This window comes from Embiotoca jacksoni, unplaced genomic scaffold (assembly GCF_022577435.1).
Source record: "Embiotoca jacksoni isolate LCO1_2020_lvr unplaced genomic scaffold, fEmbJac1.0.p SCAF_12, whole genome shotgun sequence".
In the NCBI taxonomy this organism is placed as follows: domain Eukaryota; kingdom Metazoa; phylum Chordata; class Actinopteri; family Embiotocidae; genus Embiotoca; species Embiotoca jacksoni.
Genome location: NW_027185252.1, coordinates 15,722,350 through 15,744,531, shown reverse-complemented (window position 1 = coordinate 15,744,531; position 22,182 = coordinate 15,722,350). Strand labels below are relative to the sequence as shown.

Below are 22,182 nucleotides of genomic sequence, written 5' to 3'. Positions count from 1 at the left end.
CTGCTCTCACTTCTCTGTCAGAGTCAACTGTTTCAGAAGCAGTGAACTATTATCTTTACCTACACGACTGGGCTTACTGCTGGGTGGGTGTGTTTTAGCGCTATGAAATATGACTGCAGACTAACGGCAGAACACTGTGCCACAACAGATCAGTCCAGTCGGGTTCTGATGCAGTGTATATTACACTAAATTAGACTGACATCAAGTGTGTCAGTTTCCATGAATATTATGTAATTTATGAATATTAATTCTGATATGTTGCAATATTTATGTCTAACTTCAATTGAAGTGAGGCTGTCTGGTTTGCTTCGGTCTCTTCATGCAGTCCCAGACTGACTCCATGATGTTGAGATCAGAGCTCTGTGAGGGACACACCATCTGTAGCAGGATTTCTTGTTCCTCGTGTGGCTAAACAGAGTTCTTGAATTAATCTGGCTGTGTGTTCAGGGTGCAAAGGGAATTTGGGACCATTTAGATGCCTTCCTGATGGCATTATGTATTAAATATTTACATAACTAGCTTGTTACTTTTTTTTTTATCACTTTCTTTGCTTTATTTTATTTGCTTTAAAGGTTTCCATTCCAATTTCAGCAAATTTGATCCCATTTCTGATTGAATTGGCAAAATAAAACTGAAAAGAATGCATATTTCCATCTTCTGTTGAGTTTAACAGCTGGTGGCTCTAATTTTAGACGAGTCCATTAAACCATGCAGAGGAAAACGGTGCGCCAAGATGATGCAATTAAAACACAGTCATCCTCAAAAGAGGAAAAAAAAATTATGTTTCACATACTTCATAATTTAATTGGTTTTAAAATTTCCGTTGCATTTTGTTGCATTTCTCGACACAGAAAGTGTAAAACCCTTTTTATAATCATCACCTCGGGTGTTTTATGTGCAGCGTGAAAATGAGTGTAAAAACAAGTGGATGGAAAAAAAAAAACCCTACGGTGGAGATACTTTTGAATTTGACTTTTAAATCAACACCCTGTAACAACGGCACAAAATGTTCAGGATAAAGGTTGAATAACAACACTGAGGCCAGGCAACACATGTATGCTCAAGCAATCAATGCAAGGTTCACAATGCATCTTAAGGTGCTAATGCTCCTGCTTAGAGAGGTGGGCTGCCATTTAAAGCACCTGAGTGGATGTGAGTCACCACAACCTCCTGTGCAGCTCAGGAGGTTTTTATCAAGCAGCAGTAGCATATCTTATCGTCGGCCAGGCTGTGTGACTACGTTCAACAGCGGACAGCAAAGAATTGAAAAACAGCGATGCCCAGACTCACGACTTTGACACGGTGCTAACAAATATTGCTCAATAACAAACTGAGGCTGTCCTTCCAAATCACAATTGGCAGATTAACCCACCCACCTGTATTTTGACAGCTATAGACAGAGAGTTCAGCTCTTTATCCAGTTCTTTGAGGACAACCAGTTTTTTCAGTGTGAGACTGCAGAGCCTGTGGGAAAGAGACAAAAAAACAACAAGACAGTGGTTGAGAAAAAGAAACAGATTGGCGGCACAACTAACACAACACAAACAGACCTTCATGACACGTTGCAGCATTTGGCAAAGACAAGCACGGCCCACAAAACAGCGCTCAATGCTGCCACATTTTATTTCATGTTGTGTGTTCTTTCTTCCTTTAACCTGCATGTGTGACAGTAATAATAAGCAACATCCAGGAATTATCAATGCCGTGAAAGTGAGTGAACAATCCAGAGGGCAACTGAGTAATCGAACCCAATTCTATTCGTCTCTGTGTCCCTCTTCACTGAGGACAAATCAAGGACTCGTTGTAAATGGATGATGCACAACAAAGTGCTGCTACATCAGGATTCGTAGAACAGATGCTCTGACAGGCCATCGTGCAATAAAATATCTCGAGTCAGCCCTGTTTGAGCATGCAGCAACACATTAAAATGTTGAGCTTAGAGGCTTCTGTGACTCACTGCCATCTGTTTATTATCGAACGCAAAAAAAAAAAAAGGAAGCAACATTCACACGTGAACCTATAAAAGTTTGATACCTTTTTTGATGGGCTGTCAATATACCAGATTTAGTCATTCAAACATAATTCAGAGAGTCCCAGAAGACACCTCTCGAGTTACGTCTGAGGTGGGGAAAAAACAACAAAACCCTGATCAATTCTTTTCACCAGCACAAGTTTCCCTAAAAACATTCCCTCTACAGCGAGACACTCCACTGAAAGTCAACAACTCTCAAGCCAAATTTGCTAAACTTCCTCTTGACCCACTTTTCTCACCAGTCCTGCAGCATTAAATTGTGATCAGTCTGAGCCAGAGTCAAACGGGAGGAAGAAAGAGAAAGCAAAAAAACAGCTATCCAATCATCCATTTTCCTTAAGAGCCACTCTGCTATACTCGCTGGCTTCATTCAGGCACTCCCTGCTAGGCAAGTATGATTCACAAAGACTCATCAAGTTCAAGTACAAATAAAATTGTGGTGCTACAGCCAAAAACAATGGGGTGATCCGTTTAGAAATGAACACTGTGGGGGATGTCCACTGACACATATTGTGTTTTTACACTTGACTATCTTTGAAGGTCCTATATTTTACACTTTTCTGGTGTTTTATTTGCAGTCTTGATATCCATAAGAAGATACTTTTTGGGTTTTAATAACCAAAAACGATCTCATTTTAGTTTTTCATCTAATTTCTGGAGCTCCCCCAAAAACAGGCTGTTTTGGGTCTGTGGCTTTAAGGCAAATTGCAATCAATGACCCGCTCTTCTGATTGTCTGACTACTAAATGGCACACGCTCAGGCCAACCACAGGTTTCCTTCGGTCTTGTAGCAAGCTAGCTCCATGATGGAAGGACCGTTCTGTGTTTTCTTGCAGACAAAATGTTGGACAATGGGCCATGCTGGGGGTTGACATATAACATGAGTGTGACTTTGTCACGTCACAAACATAAGAAAGTCTAAATGGCAAAGCTGCTGAATACGGGCTGTGAGCATTTGTCCATGGACTGAATGTTTTGACACTCTCAGTACTTATGCAGCACCTCGACCTGCTTTACAGAAAAAAAGAAAAAAGACATGGAAATTTTAATTTATGCAATAGGAGACCTTTAAATCATTATTAGGTTACTGCATTTTTAAATCTGTTGGGTCTTAAAGGACAGATTGAAAGATGGGTTTTTATGTAGACATTTATATAGTTTAAAAAAAGATTAAAAAGAGAAGATTAAAGTAAAAAGTCTGTGACAATAACAATCCTTTCACAAATGTAATTTCCATGCTGGGATTAGTGATGCCGGTTCAATGGCAGAGATATTGGTGATATTGAAGAAATGAGCAGCTTACAACATCACAAACCAGCCAGGGCGGAAACAAGCGGTCATATGCTCCAATTAAACACAATCAATTGTTGTGACAGAGTTCCAACTTAATTTTTTTTTTTTGTAGGTCAATGTATTTTTGTGTCCTTTTTCCAAAGCAGTAATAGAATAATTTGTTTGTTTTTGTTTTGTTTGTTTCACCACATGTACTTCATCAATGATATTTACAAAGAGATATAAAAAGACTTTGTTACAGTAGTAAGATGAATTTCTTTCTTCAATCTTAATGCTGTTAATACCAAAAAAAGAAAACGACTGACTGGTCTGTTCAGATTTGTCATTAACAAAACAGCATAAAGGAATCAGAAAGGAAACTAGTTCATGAACATTACATTCTGGGGGAGCAAAAGAAATGCATATTTAATGATGACAATATAAAATTTTCAAGAATATGAATACACCAGGAACTCTGTGTTCCCATACAGACTCTCCCTGAGGCCCACATAGGTGATGACATAATTCTATAACATCTACAGGAAGCACAGGAAGCATTTGAGCGTAATCTGCCAATCCACTTGGCTGCACGATTACCAAAGTTACCTCATGTGCGTTAGAATAACAATTGCAAATCTATTTGAGGCTGGAGTAATTAAATGTTAAAGCTTGTAAGTAGTGCATGGATCCAGTTTGCCTTATTGTGGTGATGAGTCACCAGTCAGCCACAGCTCTCTGTTCGGAGGGAGGGAGGGTGACCGAAAGAAGAGCTGATGGTTTAACAACATCTCTATCCCCATCACAACTCTCTCACATTCTCGGTAGACTCTGATTCACATGTCATTAAAAAGGTTGCAGGCGCTGGAAGGGGTCACCTAGGGTACCAGGGATTTTTTTTTTTTGTATTATTAGACAGAGGTGTTATCTCCACTCCTGCCTGCCACTGTGTTGTGTTGTAAATGAAACTGGTGGCCATCTGTTCTGGCATGGTGCCAGGCTGTCCCTGTGCTCTTACCCAGTGCCACCCAAACAGTGACAGATCAGGTGTTGCACAAAAGCTCTAATCGTTGTGCTGAAATAGCTAGCATGTGCGGGGTGAAGGATAATTCAACTGGTTTTAGAAAGGATTGCCAGTATGGCTATACTGTGGTTTTGTGATCACTGGAATGTAAGGGGGGGGGGGCTGTTATTCGCGGTGTGGTCTCCTCTCAACCCAACAGACACTGGCACACACTCAAGATCAAAATAGGGGCTTGCAGAAGCCTTTCAAAAGATGCATTAATCCTCCATTTTGGCATGTCATTCCCACATTCCCAAAGAGACCCTGGGGTGGGATCACTGCTCGCCTCTGTGCCAAACAGGACCAAAACAAAACAGTGTTATCAATCCATAGAGGAGGGCGGGTGGGTGGAGGATCTATACAGCAGTCTCCAATTCAATATTTCTGTGAACAGGGGGTGGAAAGCAAAGATAAGCGATACATGTTCTGCCTGTTTTCCAGTTGATAAGAGCCCATGGGGGAAATCCCTCCTTCAGTTTCATTGCTTGTGCTGGGTAAGCCAACACACTGCCTGCTAAGCTCTTATGATGGGGTTATCATTGGTATAGACTGAGTTTATTGATCCTCACGTGCGTGTTATGAGACCTTTGCTGGGTTATGATCATACTGAGAGCACATCAATGAAGAGAGACATTGCAGCCTCCAAAATGACTGTAAAGTTGTATCAACACCTCTTCAAAGAGTGTTTAATTAAAAATGGAACATTTTAACCCTTTGATGGTAGAAGTCATTGCAGCGCTGTTGCATTAGTCTGCATTCATTCTAATTACAGTTTATATACGGGTCTTTGAGTGAGCTGAATAAACTTCATATCCTTGTGTATATAATTAGGACATTTTGTAAGATTCTGTAAAGCTTTTCTGCTATAATGTATTTTTTTTATTAAACCACACAAACAGGCCAATATTGGCCAGTCATATAAATCTGTAACAGCGTATAGGTTGTCCTATTGTATGGTACTATGAATGTTTTTTACACAACATTAAACAGAAAAAGATGCTTGAGAGTAATTTAGAAATTGTTCTATTTGTGTTTTTATATTTACAGTTATTGATAGTTATTCAATTCCCAGTGATGTTTACTGTTTCAGTGCGCCGATGTCATTTGGAAAGTGTATCACTAGACTGTAAAATATCCTGTTTCAATTACACATCTTTGTGTTTAATAACCACATTTTGGTTGATACACCAATTTCAGCATTTTTTGTAACTCCAAATTTTGGTATCAACATCAGCCCCAAAAATCTAGAAAATTACAATTTTGTCAATAAATCTATTGATCTTTACAAATCTAACAATGACTTGTATTTAGACTTCAAACCAAGCTGTGGATTTAACCTGTCCTCACTTCCATTACCTAAATTTTAACATTTAACACAGGGAGGGAACTATCAACACCGAGAAAAAAATTGTGTCATGTTCAGAGGCCAAGTCAACCCTAAAGCAATGTAGGAGTCCGAATTATTCCCTCCCGCAGGCAAATTACACTGAACAGCAACTATTTTTAACGATGACATTTTCTATTACCGACACATACAGCAAGCGGCAGCAGTGTAATATGTTAAAGTGAACAATTATAGACCGCTCTGATGGCCAGCGCCCAGTAGGTTTCTGAGCACTGCATAGCTAATAGGTTTAGTCTATATGGCATCACTGCCAGCAGAAAGAGTAGTGGTGCTCCATCTGAGCCCATTAGTCCATCCATGTCGCTCACTGCACCGTCACTAACTATTGACCTTTTCTGCCTCTTAAGTGAAGCAAGGCCATTAGATTACAAGGCCATTTCCCCTTTGAGCAAACTGCTTCCAGTGACATACCGATATTACTAAGGAAATCAAGACTATGGAGGTGGCAGATTCTTTCTGTTTCTGTCAAGTGAGGAAAAAGATTCAGACAAGCAGCATCATCTACAGAGAAAAGACCATCCATTTGCATTGAAATTGATGGAGTTGAACTGACAAACACGAAGAGCTTCTCATCCATAGATACAACACAGCTAAAAGCCATAACATAATCCCTATCCTTGGTTTTTCTTAACTGCTCAATATTGCCTTATTCTGGGCTAAGTGAGGCAATATAGACATGGAGGTTAATAAATGTAAAAAGACAAAGCTCTAATAACAAACTCACTAAGACTTTCAGTATACTCCTTGTGAGATAGGGGGCAGATGTGCACAGGAATAAAAAGCTGTACCTCACAGCAGAACATAATTTTCTTTAATGCTGTTCTGAGTATTGGGTTATATTGTATGTCAAATAAATATATGGAAAAATGGATGGAAAAGGAACTGACAGCTTCTGTTTAACCTACTCAAATCCTGTGCTGAACAAACAAAACAACTTGTCAGGCAATACGCTCAAACAGCTGTGCTCAAATATTTGCTTTCAGATAAGAGTCCTGTGATTGTGGGTTATATGAGGGTTATATATAATCTTATCTTGGCTGCTTTATTCATTTTTGCTAGACAAAAGACAAAAATAGAGAAACTTAGAAAAATGGCAAACATGTGAAGCTTTCATATTTCAGTTTTGTGCAAGTTTATACTTTTACAACGGAATAAGGAAACAGTCGTGATACCATGTCTAGATGAAACCTATCCCTGCCTTCCAGTGCTGGCTGAATAAATTGGCCCACCTGTATCAAAGCGATGCTGGAACATCAAGAGGAAACCAAATCAATTGCGGGAGGTGGATTAAAGGTGGACAGCAGGGTGGAAGTCAGGGACACACATATTCTGCACAGCAAATAATCCTTTTTGTTATCCCCTCTCTGACCTCAACCTCCCCCGAGTCCGGCTGGCTTTTCTTTAACACACACACACACACACACACACACACACACACACACACACACACACACACACACACACACACACACACACACACACACACACACACACACACACACACACACACACACACACACACACACACACACACACACACACACACACACTTGGGGCCCCACACAGGTTTCTCTGGAGTCGGGTCTCAAAGAAGACTTCTGGCCAGGCACCAAGCTTCAGTCGCTCGCTGCTTTGAGTTTGGCTCTTTGGTAAAACGATATGTCTGTCTGGAGACTGCTTATGTGACGGCACACACACTTTATATTACACCGACATCAAAAGGTACTTAAAAAAAAAAAAAAGAATAAAAAAAAAAAAAAGTAAAGGCCAAATCTGAAATCCCCCCCGTTCCTCAGTCTCAGCATCAGGTCTGATAACAGATGATGTGACTGGACGCATGTAAGGGAATAATCAATTAGATGAAGGCAGTACCATTGAGACCTCAGAGCTTTCTCTTTGGTGATTTGTCATGACAAAAACAAAAAGAGGCATTATAGGAAGGAAATCTTCACAATAACAAGTCCTTGTTGGAGGCTGTATAGGTGCTATTCAGTTCAACAATCAGCTTACAATGTTAAAAATATGTCAAGCATAACATGAATTCACATCATCAATGAAAAGTCTTTCTACCCTGAAGTGATGTTCATTCTGTCGACATCATCTTCTTTCAAAGCCATTCGCCCGAGATGTGTTGCCATGTACACGAGAGTGCATGTGGCTTCTCTCACCATGCTATTTCTGGACATCTCTGTGATAGCAGGCTCTCAAATAACCTGGTGATAGAAACCCTCTTAAGTTTAAGAGCCTACAAAGAGACAGTGGCTACAGCAGACATGTTAGAAGGTCCAAGAATCAAAAACCTCCATGTTGCGATATGGTGCTTATACGAGGTGGATGTTGTAAGACTGCCAGCTTCTTCATGTTTCACCAATGAATGTTTGGAAAGATTGAAACATCAGCAGCAGTTCTCCTGTTCCGACCATAGGCATTTATTTTTGCGTCAAATAAAAAGCATCTCTACATATAAGGGGCCATCAAAAGGTTCACTGTGAACGTGGTTCTTCATACACTACAAATGGATGCATGCAGCATTGAAAGAGAGGCCAGCGAACCCTCTGAATTTAACGATATGCTGCCTAAACAAAAACACAGTTTTGTAATTCTTTTCTCCTGGTCAGCAGTCTAGTGGATGTTTTACCAGTTCCATGCCCTCGGATCACTGCACCGCAATTGTCAGAGGCACAAAGCAGGGGGAAGTGGTGGATGGAGGATGAGCTGATGTAATGCTGAATGAAAAAGAGACTGTCTGTGTTTGGTATGTAATGGTGGCGGGGGCGGGGGGCTACCGAGCCAGAAAAAAAAAAAAACAGACTTCAAGTAATGCTTTTAGTGCTTTCAGCATACTATTTCTCATGTTCTTCGCTTGAGATATGAATGCAGACAAATCCTTTTAATAAAGCATGCCGGAGCATAATGCTCAGCATGAAAATTCTTACGGAAGCTGTGTATGGCTTTATGACTGACAAAAACAAATTCTCTGCAGTCAGGGCCCTTGGTGAGGAAAGCCACGGTGCTTTGTTTTTTTAATAACACTGTTATTTGTTCATGTTAAGTTGCATAATTTAGCCCAAATAAAGAGTACAATAGTCTAAAAGTTACTTCTTCTGAATATTTCATTCACTTACAGCAAAAACAAGGGCGAGTCTATTCATGGTGAGAACTACTAGCCTGTGGAGTTATTGAAATTTGCTCAGGCAGCAAAACATTCAGGTTTCCTGTCTTTTTTATACTGTATTTCATTCAGAGGTTTTCAATTTAATCACAAACAAAGAGAAAACGCACAAAGCAAAGCTGCACATTCTAGAATCCATATCATACAACCTCTAATGTTCCTTAATCGAGTGATTACATTTTCTTTTAGACAATTATGGGAAAGCAGAGGACACTGCAAAGCACTATAACTAGTAGGGGAACATAGCAGGAGTCAGGAGAATAATAGTAGGTAATTTGGAAGTAGCTACAGTCATTTTTGAATCCAATCTATATAAGGAGAGATGAGGACTAATCCAAAACACTGAATGGATCAGTTTTTAACAAGTTCACACAGTAGGATGTGTCATTAGAGCTTAGCCTGCACTTAGGCTTGTATGCAAAAGCTATTTTAGCCCCCAAATATCTAGTTCTGTGTGCCAGATGGCCATATGCTGGTTGGGCTTTAATTCCCTGAATGAAAATCTTCTCATGGTCACAGTGAAAGAGCAGGAAAGAGTCTGTTACCAGGGTGAACAAAGAGAACAAGAGGGAACTATGAATTTGGCAAAACCCGACTTCTGTGACTGTTTGGTTTATGTGTGAGATAAAAACCTGAAGGTTAAAACCAGCAAAATAAGACCTTTAGATAAGAAAGTAGAAGGTTACTTTCTTACTAGGATGCAATGTGAAGAGCCAAAGAGGTTTAGAAGCTACAGTCATGGAGGCGTGTTGTGGGTCTGTTCAGACTTTTTGATGGCGAGTGTCAGAGGTCAGCATTGAGACTGAAATAACACATTTATCCATTCATATTCTATAGTTGTAACAATGAAGGTTTCACATTAGACATTGATTCTTATAATGTCAAGCAACAGATGGTGTGCACTCAATCAAAGGGCAATACTAAATATTTTGTAATGAGATGGCTGCTAAAGTGGACAAAGCTAAACAGAGCCCTTACAATGTTATGCAGACATGGGGTTAAATTAAGTAAAAAATAATCAAACAGCTAATGGGAATAACTCAAACTGATCCTGTTGCACCATCTGCAGGGTGGGAGGTATTTCTTATTGGAAAGTGTCTAATTTCTCCACTCTCCATCTGTATGCACAGTTTGTTCCAACAGCCACATTTTGGCCAAGTTACAGCTAAATGCACAACTTCCTCAGCAATCTTGTATACCTTTGGATTGTTAGAGGAAACACCAGCATCAGAGAAGTCCCACACAGATACAAGCAACACAGTTTAAAACAAGATGATCAATTTAAGTACTTGTTATAATTCAGTTATTAGAGGATCAATTGTCTCTCAAGCTGCTGCCTGCCTCGGCCAGGATGCGCTTGTAAAAGAGATTTTTAATTTCCATGAGATGTTTCCTGGTTAAATAAAGGTTAAACATAACAGAAAAATAAAAACTGTCTCTCGTTTTAAACCTAAGGGGGTAAAGACAATAAACTGTAAAGGAAATGTTGTCGAACAGGAAAAATATTTTTACAAGACTTAAAACAAAAAGAAGGTTAAATTGAAATTGTACTTAAGCCATGAAACATCCCACATCCACATTCAACATAGTTTGTGATATTGCTGAGGTGGATTTTTGCTTTGTTGGGCCAGCTGGTGCCTGAGCTGTGATGGGGAGTTTTGGAACAACGGAGAGGCAGGACAGGTGTCATCACACAGGTATGACACCACCCTGAGAGACATGTGATAGGGGAGGAGATAAACTGGCTTTTTCTGAGAAGGCAAGAGAAGAAAATTGAATAGCTCACAACCATCATAATGCTCTCTAATATGGTCTATTTAAACTCTGTGGTCATGAAGCTTCCCAGAGCCGTGGTAAATACTGGCTGTTGCCGGGATTACCAGCACATTTTATTTAATTCTACACAGGACTACACAGCATTACAGCTCAGTGCCAGATTTTATTTCCACTTGGTGATGTAAGCCAGTGCTTTCCCTCCAATACTTACTTCATAAATGATTTATATCTGTGAAGTGTGAATCAGAGGTTTGACCAGTTGCTCTTGTTGTGTGGGTGGTTTGGTAGACTTCTCTCTGATAATGAAGCTGCATAAAGTTGAAGAAGTCTCCTATTGATAAATGTGGTGGCAGAGGGAAAAGTCCTTGTCTGAGGTAGAGCACAAAATGCTAAGCTCGCTGTTCAATGACAACAGGAAATGCAAGAAGGGTAAACCTGTCCCTGGATTTGATCATCAAGCCGCACACACAGAGAAAGATATTCTCCCAGTTCTACAGCACTGAGCCAAATTAACAGACTAAGTAGCCTTAAACCTCAGATATACGTAAACCCAACTCAGTGACAAGATTTGAGTCAGCAAACAAAAGCCCTCTATTCATAGTTCACTTCTTTAAACAAAAGGCTTTCAGATGCACGAGCTCCCACTGAGGCCTGTCAGACTGCTTTCGCTTTTTATTCAACTCTTCAGCCTCTTTAATAACTATTAAAAATACTTCCCCATGTTGCATTCACACCTCAGTGATCTGACAGTAATTTACGGGAACTCAGTGCATGGCTGTCATCCTTTGTTGTCGTTTCTGCGGCGGTAAACAGCTCTTTTGTCTCTGCCCCGACAAGAGACTGATGAGGTCAGCGGGCCCGTGTTTGTAGTGGATACCCAAGACATGATCGCACCAGACGTGGCATGTTTACAGGCAATATCAGAACCACAAGAAGGTACCTTGACCAGATCAGCAACAACACATCAAAACAACATTAACAAGACAGATAATATCTCCCCAGAATACTTCAAAGTATGAAATTATCGGTTTAGCCTGTAGAACATCCTCCTTATAATGGTAGGTCTTCAAATTCCTGCCTGCTGTATCCGACGACTTGACAATGAGTCGACAGTAACCAGTCCAACAGATACAAGTGAATCCTGTGAGTGTTACGGCCTCTGACAAACGTTTTGACTGAGCTTTGAAATCCTATCAAGGTGGATGGCCTGCCTGACAGGAATGTTCTTTTGCCTGGAGCGTGCTGGTCGGATCAAAAGCTCAAGAGCAAAGCCTCGTTTAAAACAATCTCTCTGTCTGGCCTGCTGACCAAGAAAATCAAAACAACTGCAAAGAAGACAATTATTGAAGAAATTTGGTGTATAGCATTTATTTAAAGGCTAGGCACACTATGCTATATTAAATCATAATGCATAACGATAATTATTCTCAGTTCTGCGCTGAATAACTGATCAAGAAATATTTGGAAAACAGCATGAATAAATTAAAATGTCGAAGTATGTCGGCGTATTTATAGCTTGCAGAGCTTATGTAAGCCTTTAAAAAAAAAAAAAAAAAAAAAATATCACTGAAGATGATTAATGTTAAAAAGCCATGGTGAATGGGCTCGATTGTGCAGGGATGAAGACGCAATGAAAGGCACGGCGAAGAAAGCCTGCCAGACTCCTGCACTGACCCCTGGGAGCTTTGACACATCTCAACATCTGTAGCTGCTGGCAAGTCAGGACAGACCCAATCCCAGTTTGCATACAATACTACAAATGTTAAGCTCCTAGTTCAGTTTAATGCTTTATAATCCACCACCGTTGGGATATGAGACAATGTTAAGACAGCTTCAATATGAATATGAAGTGAAATCAATATATAAGGCTCTTGGTTAAAATCTAGTTAAAATGTACTGTATACTTAATCCTATTTCTACTGAAGTGGCTGTAAATCTGAGCAAAACTAGGTGTTGTCTTTTAAATCTTTAAACATGGCTGACATTTCATCAAAAAGATCAATTCAGGGTTACTATACATATTTCATACGGACATATGGTGCCTCTGTTGAGCAATAGAAAGGATTAAGTCTGCCCTTTACCTCTTTTAATGTCTTCTCTCAGTGATCAGAGATTTTGGAAGCATCTCTAAACAAACAGGAAATGTTTCTCTAAATGTTTTACTGATGTATCTAATGTTAAAGTGGTGAGTGCACATGATTATGAAGGAAAATATTGCTTTAGGAAGCAAGGTTGTGTGTTGACACTTGCTAATGATGCTAGATGGACTTTGGCTGACAAAGAGGCCTTCCAAAAACCACTCAAAACTATTTTCTGCAATGTCAACAACACTTCAGAAAGAAAAATGGTAGTATCACTGTGAACTGGGAATTTGTGCGATCAATATACGTACAATGGTCAGCATCAGCAAATATGGTATGTTGTTTTATTTCTGGAAGTGCGAAAATAAAGTGACCAAACTCCCTGGAAGGAGATAATTAACAAACAAGTAGGGCATTGCTATCATGTCTAACAGTGCTGATAAAACCACTGCTGCATGTAATTGTACTGTTTTGGCACTATTTCTTGAGATAAACAATTGCAGCCCAAAAGTGCTCACTGACTACTCCTCCCAGTTCACCCCTCCGGGCTTACTACGTCCAAATGACTAATGGACTGAATGTTTGCAGCTTCTCCAGAGATTTTCTTCTCTGTATCCATGCAGTAGTAATTTTAATGTGAGTAATGCCAAGATGAGGGAAACTGGCGAAGTGAAGCTCATTAGTGTGACATTGTATGCAACCAAATAAAAAGTGCACTTAAACAATTAAAAATAAAAAAAATAACAACTGTGTAAAAGGGCTATTGAGATGGACAGCTTTCATCTGAAAAGAAACACCAAGGCTGAAATCAGCAGCGACACGATTCCTTATTCAGGACAGTTGGGGAGGAAGATCACTTCTAAGTTTCTATGAATAATTGATACGGTCTGTGAGATGCAGAAGAGAGAAGTTCAAACAGCCTTTTCCGTTGTTTAATGTTAAGAAGCAGCCTGACACTGAATTATCTAAGGTTCTCTTGTGAAATGCTTTGTAGCGTGGCTGGACGAAACACATTTAAAGCAGTGAAATGAGCTGCAGTCCTTGCAAAAGATTTCTGAGGCTGGATTTCTTATTTAACATGGTACCGTTATACCACTGGCCAAATCGGTTCAATACTATCTACTATCAAGAAATGCCTTGTCATTCGCAATCAAATTTTGATACCTACCATAACTTCTGCAATGTTTAAGCAGGAATAGATCTCATTAGTGTCAGTGAGCCACAGCATTTACCATATGTGGCATGCCCACGTAGAGATTACTTGCTTTCAACTTAGGTAAGTGAATTTTTGCATTAGAAAACCTTATTTTACTCATTTTAAACCCATTTTTAGTCACATATCTGTTGTTGTGTGCTGCAGTTAACCCACGGCCGGCAAAGCCAGCATCTACCGATAGCATAGGTAAATAGTAGCATCTAGTGATAATTTGCATGTGAGGCGTTAAAACTGTAGCTACAGAAAATATACTTGCACCTTTAAACTGCACAAAAACTAAAGAATTGTACTGTAATGTGTAAAATAGCTCTTTTTTTTTCTTAAAATGGACTTTATGAAAATGCAGTCGAAAAAAAGGATCATTTGGGGGATTGGTGTCAAAGTAAAATAATTTTTGAACAATTCCCAGCCTTACAATTGGAATTCATTTTAGACTGAAAGGGGAACTAATTTGTTTTATACACAGAAGATGAGAAAGCAATTTAGCAAAGACACACAGACACAAAGGCCTCCAGACAGTTCAGGCTCCTTAATCTGTGATTAGACGAGTGGGCGGGGCATCCAGCTCAATGCTATTTGAGAGTTGACACTCTAGGGACTGTTATGTCCTCCAGCAGAAAGCAAAAGGCAAAGATGTTGAGGCTTTTCTGGGAATATTTATTTATTAATTTTGTATTTAAGTGAGCAGACTGTGCTAGAATGTACAGGAACCCTGACTGCCACAATGATAATGCGTCATGTTCTCAAATGGTCTGTCATGTGCTCTCATTCATCCACGTCACAAGTGTTTTGTGTGTGAAATAATGGTCTCTGTGTTGCTGCTGGCCCATAGATCTCAGGAAATGCCTGAATGGGAGAGGTGGGAAAATAAGTGGAGGAAGAACACGAGAGAAAATACGAGTTGAGAGACATTGTCCCCGATGTGCTTATTTTGACAGGATCCTCCCTGTATCAGAGGACAGTTTCCTCGCCTCACTTGCTGGCTCAGGAAGTTGGATCTCTTCACTAGCTAAGACCCCAGTATCCACCCACACAAGAATCTGGCTTTTCTCCCGTTCGGAGGTCCAGGCAGGGGGAAACAAACCTTTCTTCCCTTTGTGAGGAATTCAACATGAGCATTCAACGCATGCCTGTTCACTGGAGAGCTCTGGGCCAGTTCAGCAAAAACTTTTCAACAGGGTGGGCAACCCACAGTTCCAGTCCTGCCCCCCCTTTCCTCCCCATGCAGAGAGCAGGTTGTTGGTCAACAACAGCATAGAGAAAGCAGACCGAAGCAGCCTGACTTCGGCTGCACCAGCAGCTCTCTCCAGTTACCAGGAATGTGAAATGTTTCTCAAGGAAATTCCTCCTCCTGCAGGAAAGCGAGGAAGGAAACCGAGAGAATTTTGACACATTTCAGGCAGTGGGAGTGAGCATGAAAAAGAGGAGAGCGAAGGTGCTGATTGGTCTACTGTTAGAAAAGTGTGTGAACAGCATGGTGGTGCATGGAGCTAAGTCGAGACTGGATTTTATTTGAGGACACGATAAAACAAAAAGGAACTACATTAGTTTTTAATATAACCCAAAATGTAATGCATATTTTAAGAGGCCCCCAACTCGCTTTATATTTCTCTACATTTGCTCTTGTAAAGAAAAAAGAAGTAATACAAAGCTAAAGCAAAGAGTTCTAGATTCCATCTATTTTACTTAATAAATGCAGCTGCCTATCAGTAAGATATTATCGCTTTAAATGATATTATCTATGCTGGGGCATTTTCATTTGTCCATAGCAGGTGTATCTTCCTTCAGGAAGAAGCAGCGCCTGCAGTCGAATGCTGCTACTGCAGTATGACTATTGTGCACAAATACTATGTCAATTAACACAACACAGGAGCAGAGTTCATTAGCAGCATTTAAAAGTTGGTCCTTTCTTCATTATCATGTAACAAAAACGGAAAAATACTTTTCATTTTTCCTCAAACTATTCAGCAAAAGAAAATGTAATTCAACATAAAGAAGCATCGTCCAGTGAAACAAGGTCGGGTAAAGTACAATAAAAATGCGATAAGGTCTTGGGAGACCGAGCAGCTGTTTGTTTTCAGCAATTCTGTTGCCAGACAGAGATTGTAAACATGACGTGGACATGTCGGTCTGCGTCATGTTTACAATCTGCAGTGTGCTGTGTCACAATCCTGAAGGGCACTGGAGATGGCCGATGGGGCCTTGTTTATGATTCCGAAAGGAAGCAGAGGATTAAGCAGACAGTGTCTGTGTGCAGCATCAGATTACTAGCTCCTCTTTTCCTGTTATGAAATCAGATTACTGCAGCTCCCCTGCTAGGAGAAACAATATCCACGCCTTAAGATGAAGGGGTTATCGAGGAGGTGAAAGGGTGAATTAAGCTCATATTATCTGACAGACAGGCCTCCTTTATTTGTATCCCGATTTAATGGTTCCATCTTATGTTTAACAAAGAGCACACAAAAAAAAATTGAAATTAAATCACAGAGGTTAAGGCCACGAATGATGCTGGAGATTGCACACTAACAGTTGAAACTTCAGGTTATGGAAATAGTGTATGCAACACATCATAAGAGATATGTGAAAAGTAGTTGATGGATTCATCTCCACTGACCCAGAACAAAGTATAATAATAATGTTGCTCCAGTCTGGGCCTGAGTTTGTTTTTGTTTATCTTTTTTATTTGCTGACATGCACAGCGCACAGCAGTTTGATACAATACACAGAATTGGGGCAGAGGAAACAAACATCTGACCAGACCCTGCAAAGAACACTCAACTACCACAGAGACGAGGCTCTGCCACTCTCGAGAATGAGGCCAGCTCGGGACGCGCATGAATCAAACAGCCACAAAGAAGGATGCTCTGCTCGCCACAGATAAACGTCAGAGGAAGAGAGGAAAGAAGGATTTCTGTTGCTTGTGAGGACACCTTTAAAAAGTCTTCACCTTTCTGAACCCACAGAGCGAAACCTAAAAGCCGGGATTTTGATCTGGAGCAACACATATCATGAACTGAAAAATATCATGCAAAAAAAATAAATGAATATCTTGTATATCTTGACAACATTTTTCATTTATGGACTCAAAGAAGACAATTTTTATATTCAAAGTCTGTAAATTGATGGTAGGAAGGTAGTTTTATCTACCATGACAACTTCCCCACCATTTTGGAAACAATGAAGCCCGGCGAGCTTGTATGGCAAACACAACTAATTTGCTTAGTTGCTCCCATCATGTTGGTGACGAGGGTAAAGGTTACAACTCTTGACCCCAGGTTGTAATGGATCTTTGAACTTGGTAAGAAGCCAGCCCCCCTCATCCTGCTACGCATTCTTTATAGTTAAAAAGATAAACATAGCACCATCCTGACCTCTGTCATTCCTGCAAATACCACATCGCTCCTTCAACAATCACCTTCCACAGATAAAGGCAGACCACTCTGATTCCTGAGCAGGCTGTTATGACCATAGTATTTACTGCAAAGTCCTTAACGCGCACCATTTTTGTTATGTAATCTTGTGTATACGCTTTGCTCATATTATTCCCACATGTCTGCCATGAGAAGGAAACAATACATGTGAAAATAAAGCCACTGTACACTATGCATAGGAGTCAACATAGCCACCAAAGTTTCAGAGGTGCCCAAATTCTCACCTATAAAGGGCCAAATATTCCTCCGGATGGAGGGCTGCAGGATAAAAAAAAAAAAAATAGATTTATGTTAGGTCATCATTGTAAATGAGAATTGGTTCTCAATTGATATTACCTGGTTAAATAAAGGTCAAAAATGTGAAATTATATTTCATTAAAAAGTGACATTTTATTGAAAATTAACATTCTAAATCTAAAATAACATTTCAAAATAACTGAAACACTACTCTTTCATCTGAATAATAGTAATGTTATTATTTTCCAGAAATAGTTGTCAAAAACAGTTGTCTTGACCATTTTTTCTAAATGTTCTCTTGTCGGTGTGGCACTGCTTCGATCTCTCATCTTGACCGGCAGATCAAAGTCAGTGACGTAGGACACACTAACAGCACATGAGCATCAGCAGGAGAGAGAGAGAGAGAGAGGATAACATAATTCCTCATAGATAAAATGAGGAATTTAATAGTCAATCTTAACAGCACTATACTGTACATTGTGGTGAAACTTAAGATTATGTACTTTTTAGCTGCACAAAATATACAGTTCATACTCATTACTGTTAGGATTTTACAGCTCTTTGGAATAAGGAGAATACGGGTGAATTTTTTAAAAGGCCACGTTGGGCCAAAACAAAGAATGTGCGGGCCAAACAGGCCTGAGGGCCCTAAACTGGGCTGCACTGATCTAGATCATCAAAATTGCAAAAAACACTGACAAAATGTACTGGTATCTATTATTTGGAACTTCCTCTGATACAAAAAGTGCCTCAGCTCATGGAAAGACTTAGACTTGCAGGTCCAAAGTCTTTCTTTTTGAAATTTCAGGTAATGCATTAATATTCATTTTTGTGTCTAGCTTTACAGGAGGTCTCATCTTTTCAAAAACACTCTTTGAATGCATCCTGTAAGCACTATTCAAGAACATTTTAGGAGTCCTGTTGTGCGTTTTATTCCTCGTCTGTCTTTGGTTAGTCAGCAGCATTACCAAAGCATTGGTCAGCTATTTGTGGGGGGAAAATGGGAGAAAGCTGGATAGATTTCCTCTGCTCTCGGTGCCCCCTCCAGACGTGTTTTTTAGAAAAGAAGGGGAAAAAACATCAGCTTAGAAGAAATAAGCTGCGACACCAATACCACAAGGTATTTGGGAGCTTGGAGGGTGGCGGACTGGCAAGCATGGTCGTGTTGGAATCAAAACAATGCTTGGCCAACTGTTCCAACAGCCCTGCTGAGGATGGAGCTGCCACAACACTCGTCTGGCATGTAGAAGACAGTCAAATACTGTACACAGCAATAAAACTGGCTGTACTAGCTAATGGTGGCATTTCAATATAACAAATGGTTGATAATGCCTGTAAGAGATTTAACTAATATTATTATGAATCTTGCTCGATCCAATGTAATAATCAGGCAGACAAAAAAAAGAAAAGAAAGGCAACTGAAAAAAATGGTTTTCATCATAGCTTTTAAAGAGGTCATTTAATGGCTTGGTGCCCTGGCACAAATGTCAGGAATCACAAATCTACGCAGAGAGGACCTACAAAAGCTGACATGGTTCCCCATGTGAACAGAACAGTTTTCCCTGAGCATGGCTTTCAGTAAAGCTGCAGGGTTTAGGATTATTTACCATCTTGTAATTATTAACAAACAACATCTGTGTGTGAGATTTTAGAGTTACTGCAATGAAAACTAATAACAAAATGAACAGCCAAATGATGACAGCCCTGTAGCCTTCATTTGAAACCGTGCCACTTAGCTGGACACCCACATTTGTTAAAAGGCTCGTGGAAGGAGCAAACAGCTGCACACAAAATGGCCCAGCCCCTGACAGAAAGCCAAGGCAGAATCCCCAAAACAGGCCTTGGGTTGGGCTCCATGCAGGACTTTTCACACCAGCTGAGGATAAGTGGTCTAACAACACATACAACAGATTAGGCTGCGTTTGCAAAAATGCTGCACTTCCAAACCACCACATCTTATATTTGTTACAAAAAGACAAAATAAACAGTTATGAATCATTATCGACACTAACTTCTACTTAATTACATATCAGATCTAACAAAACATCACGTCCACAAGAAAGACTTCACGTTGCTGCTACTGTCTCAATATAAACAATGACTGGTAAATCTTTAGCGTATGCCTCATAAATAAACCATTATCATCCTCATCCACATTTATCTTTAATACAGCGCCTTGTAGTGTGTCATCCACCAAAGAGAAAAGGCCGTGGGATATCAATGCACCACGTATGGCACGCTGTGTAAAAGCTCCGCCATGTCCCATGCTTATTCTCTCCAAGCCAGTCTAAAAACTTAATGGCTACAGCTATCTGAAACACGCTCGCCTGGGTCTCATGGCAGAAAACGACACATGTAGTTGCAGTACATGAATTGAGTCTATTTTGACCGAGAAAAACAAATCTCCAAAACGTTAAACGGCATTTAATCACAAAAAATATCTCATTGCATTTGCTGCAGAGAGAGTAAACACACAAAGTCTAACTGTCCTTTAAAGAGCCAACAAATAAATACAAAAACAAGAGACTCGTATTTTCAGAAACACGGCTACAAGAAAAAAAAGGATAGTGAGCTGTCGAATTACGAACCTGTCACTTCAGAGACTCTCCTTCTTCTCATTCCAGTTGGCTTCAATCCGTTTTGAGGTCTCAGCCAAAACAGAGCGACGTTCAAACAGGGGATTTTGAAAGAACACCGTTACTGTAAAATTAACCGTGTTTTCCACATGCTACTATTCCATTCACACTCATACAGGCACGAAAGAGGCAGCAGGCCAACACACACACACACACACACACACACACACACCATCGACTCCAGAGGAAACACCCCCCTTTGCAAGCCCACTTCTATCCCAATGAGTGGAGCAGATCTAGGTCAAAGCTGATTAATGTGCCCACAGCTCCCGAGAGGTTTCTGGTCAGGTGGCAGCCATGCCTGCCTGCTCACTGATGATGAATACTAATGCAGAGTATTACTGAGTGTTACTGCTGGTGTCCTCGCCAATATACATCAAGACAGCGCGGACGGCTGCTGAGGACATCTGCACGGACATAACGTGACAATCAAAACTACACGCTGGTCTTTATTGCTGTGTGACCACGGGGGATGTGTGTGTGTGTGGGGGGGGGGGGGACGGGACGGGGGGGGACGGGTATCTGGACATGAAACCTCCACACCGCATGAACCCGAAAAAATGACGTGGGCCGCGGCCAGCTGTTGAGCTGCCCTGCAGCTCAGACAGCTCGTGACGTGCCGCTAAAAGGACGAGATGATGTCCGCTGTCCTTGTGATGAGATGAGCGGCGTCCATGTCCCCGTATTTAGAGATAGTTGTGTTGTGGCGGCATGCACTCCGTAAATGTGACCGGCCACAGGGCCTACTGTCTGCAAGAGCTTTAAAAAACACAGCAACAACGGAGGAGACGAGCTGCTGCAACCGGACCGACGGACCGGACCGGACCGGACCGACGGACCGGACCGGTCAGAGGAACTTTTCGGATCTAGTTATCATAACGGGCGAAAATTAATTGAAAGACATCAACATCACTATTAAAAGACTTGGAAACCTCGTCCGAGCTGTTTGGTGTAAAACTGCCCTCTGTAGAATTGTTGTTGTTTTTTTAGTTTGTTTTTTTTAGCCGGCTGCACATTTAATTGTAAAAGTAATAAAAGTGTGAAATGCATCGAGCAGAAAACATCGGAGGGACTCCGGGGCGACCTGCGAGGTCGCGTTAGCGTTAGCGACCTTGCTAGTTAGCTCGCACCGTTAGCCAGCCCGGCAGTGTTGTGGAAACGTGCGGCAGCTCCGGTCTCCCTCCGGCGGTCCGGTTCGCTCAGCGAGGGCGTTGTTGGACCAAACGTTCAAACCTCGTGTTGACGAAGCGACACAAAGCGGCTTGTAAACTCTCGGAGCTCGCGGAAACACAACGCTGTTGACGTTTACCTGGGAACGCAGCTGGGGGACGATCGGTCTATCTCCCAGGTCGCGAAGAGGTTCATGGGTACGGGCATGCCGCCGGAGCCCGAGCCCGAGCCCGGGACCGCAGCCCCGGTGAACGCTCCGGTCGGGAGCGTCGTCGTCGGCGTCGGTGCGCCGCCGCCGCCGCTGCTCGGGTTCAGGAAAGCGGCCCGGACGCCTCCTCTCTCTACAGCCGCCGCCATCATCACCACCGCTGCCTTACTGGGGGAGCAGCTCTCGCTGAGTGTCGGACGAAACGCGGGAGCCGCTGAACTCTGTGCCGCCTGCTCCTGCTCCTGCTCCTGCTCCTGCTCCTCCAGACTCCCGGCTCCTCTCCGCTGACTGGAGATGCTGATGGGCGGGGCGGGGCCTGTCACTGCTGATAGGGGGCAGCACCGCCCTGCGTCCAGCGGGGGACGTGTTTACTATGAAACAGGACTAAATCAAAATAAAATATAGCACTATACTCATTTTACACGTTCATCTGTAAAGGCCTTCATTCACACAAGTTATTTGGAACTATCTATTTTTAGACAGGGA

The 22,182-nt window shown here is 41.3% G+C and overlaps 1 protein-coding gene across 3 annotated transcripts in view; it reads right to left on the bottom strand.

Annotated features, from left to right (window-relative positions):
* The window catches only part of LOC138195554 (phosphofurin acidic cluster sorting protein 2), a 51,373-nt gene extending 29,402 nt beyond the window's left edge, over positions 1–21,971 (bottom strand). For 2 of the 3 annotated variants that reach the window (XM_069145071.1, XM_069145072.1), the window contains exons 1-2: positions 21,628–21,971; positions 1,377–1,464 (exon numbers count right to left, since the gene is read on the bottom strand). In XM_069145071.1, coding sequence (XP_069001172.1) covers positions 1,377–1,464; positions 21,628–21,848 — 309 coding nt within the window. In that variant the 5' untranslated portion in view covers positions 21,849–21,971. Of the gene's footprint in view, positions 1–1,376; positions 1,465–20,270; positions 20,530–21,627 lie in introns of those variants that run through there. The other variant, XM_069145073.1, reaches the window with a different exon arrangement.
* Between the last annotated feature and the right edge of the window lie 211 nt (positions 21,972–22,182).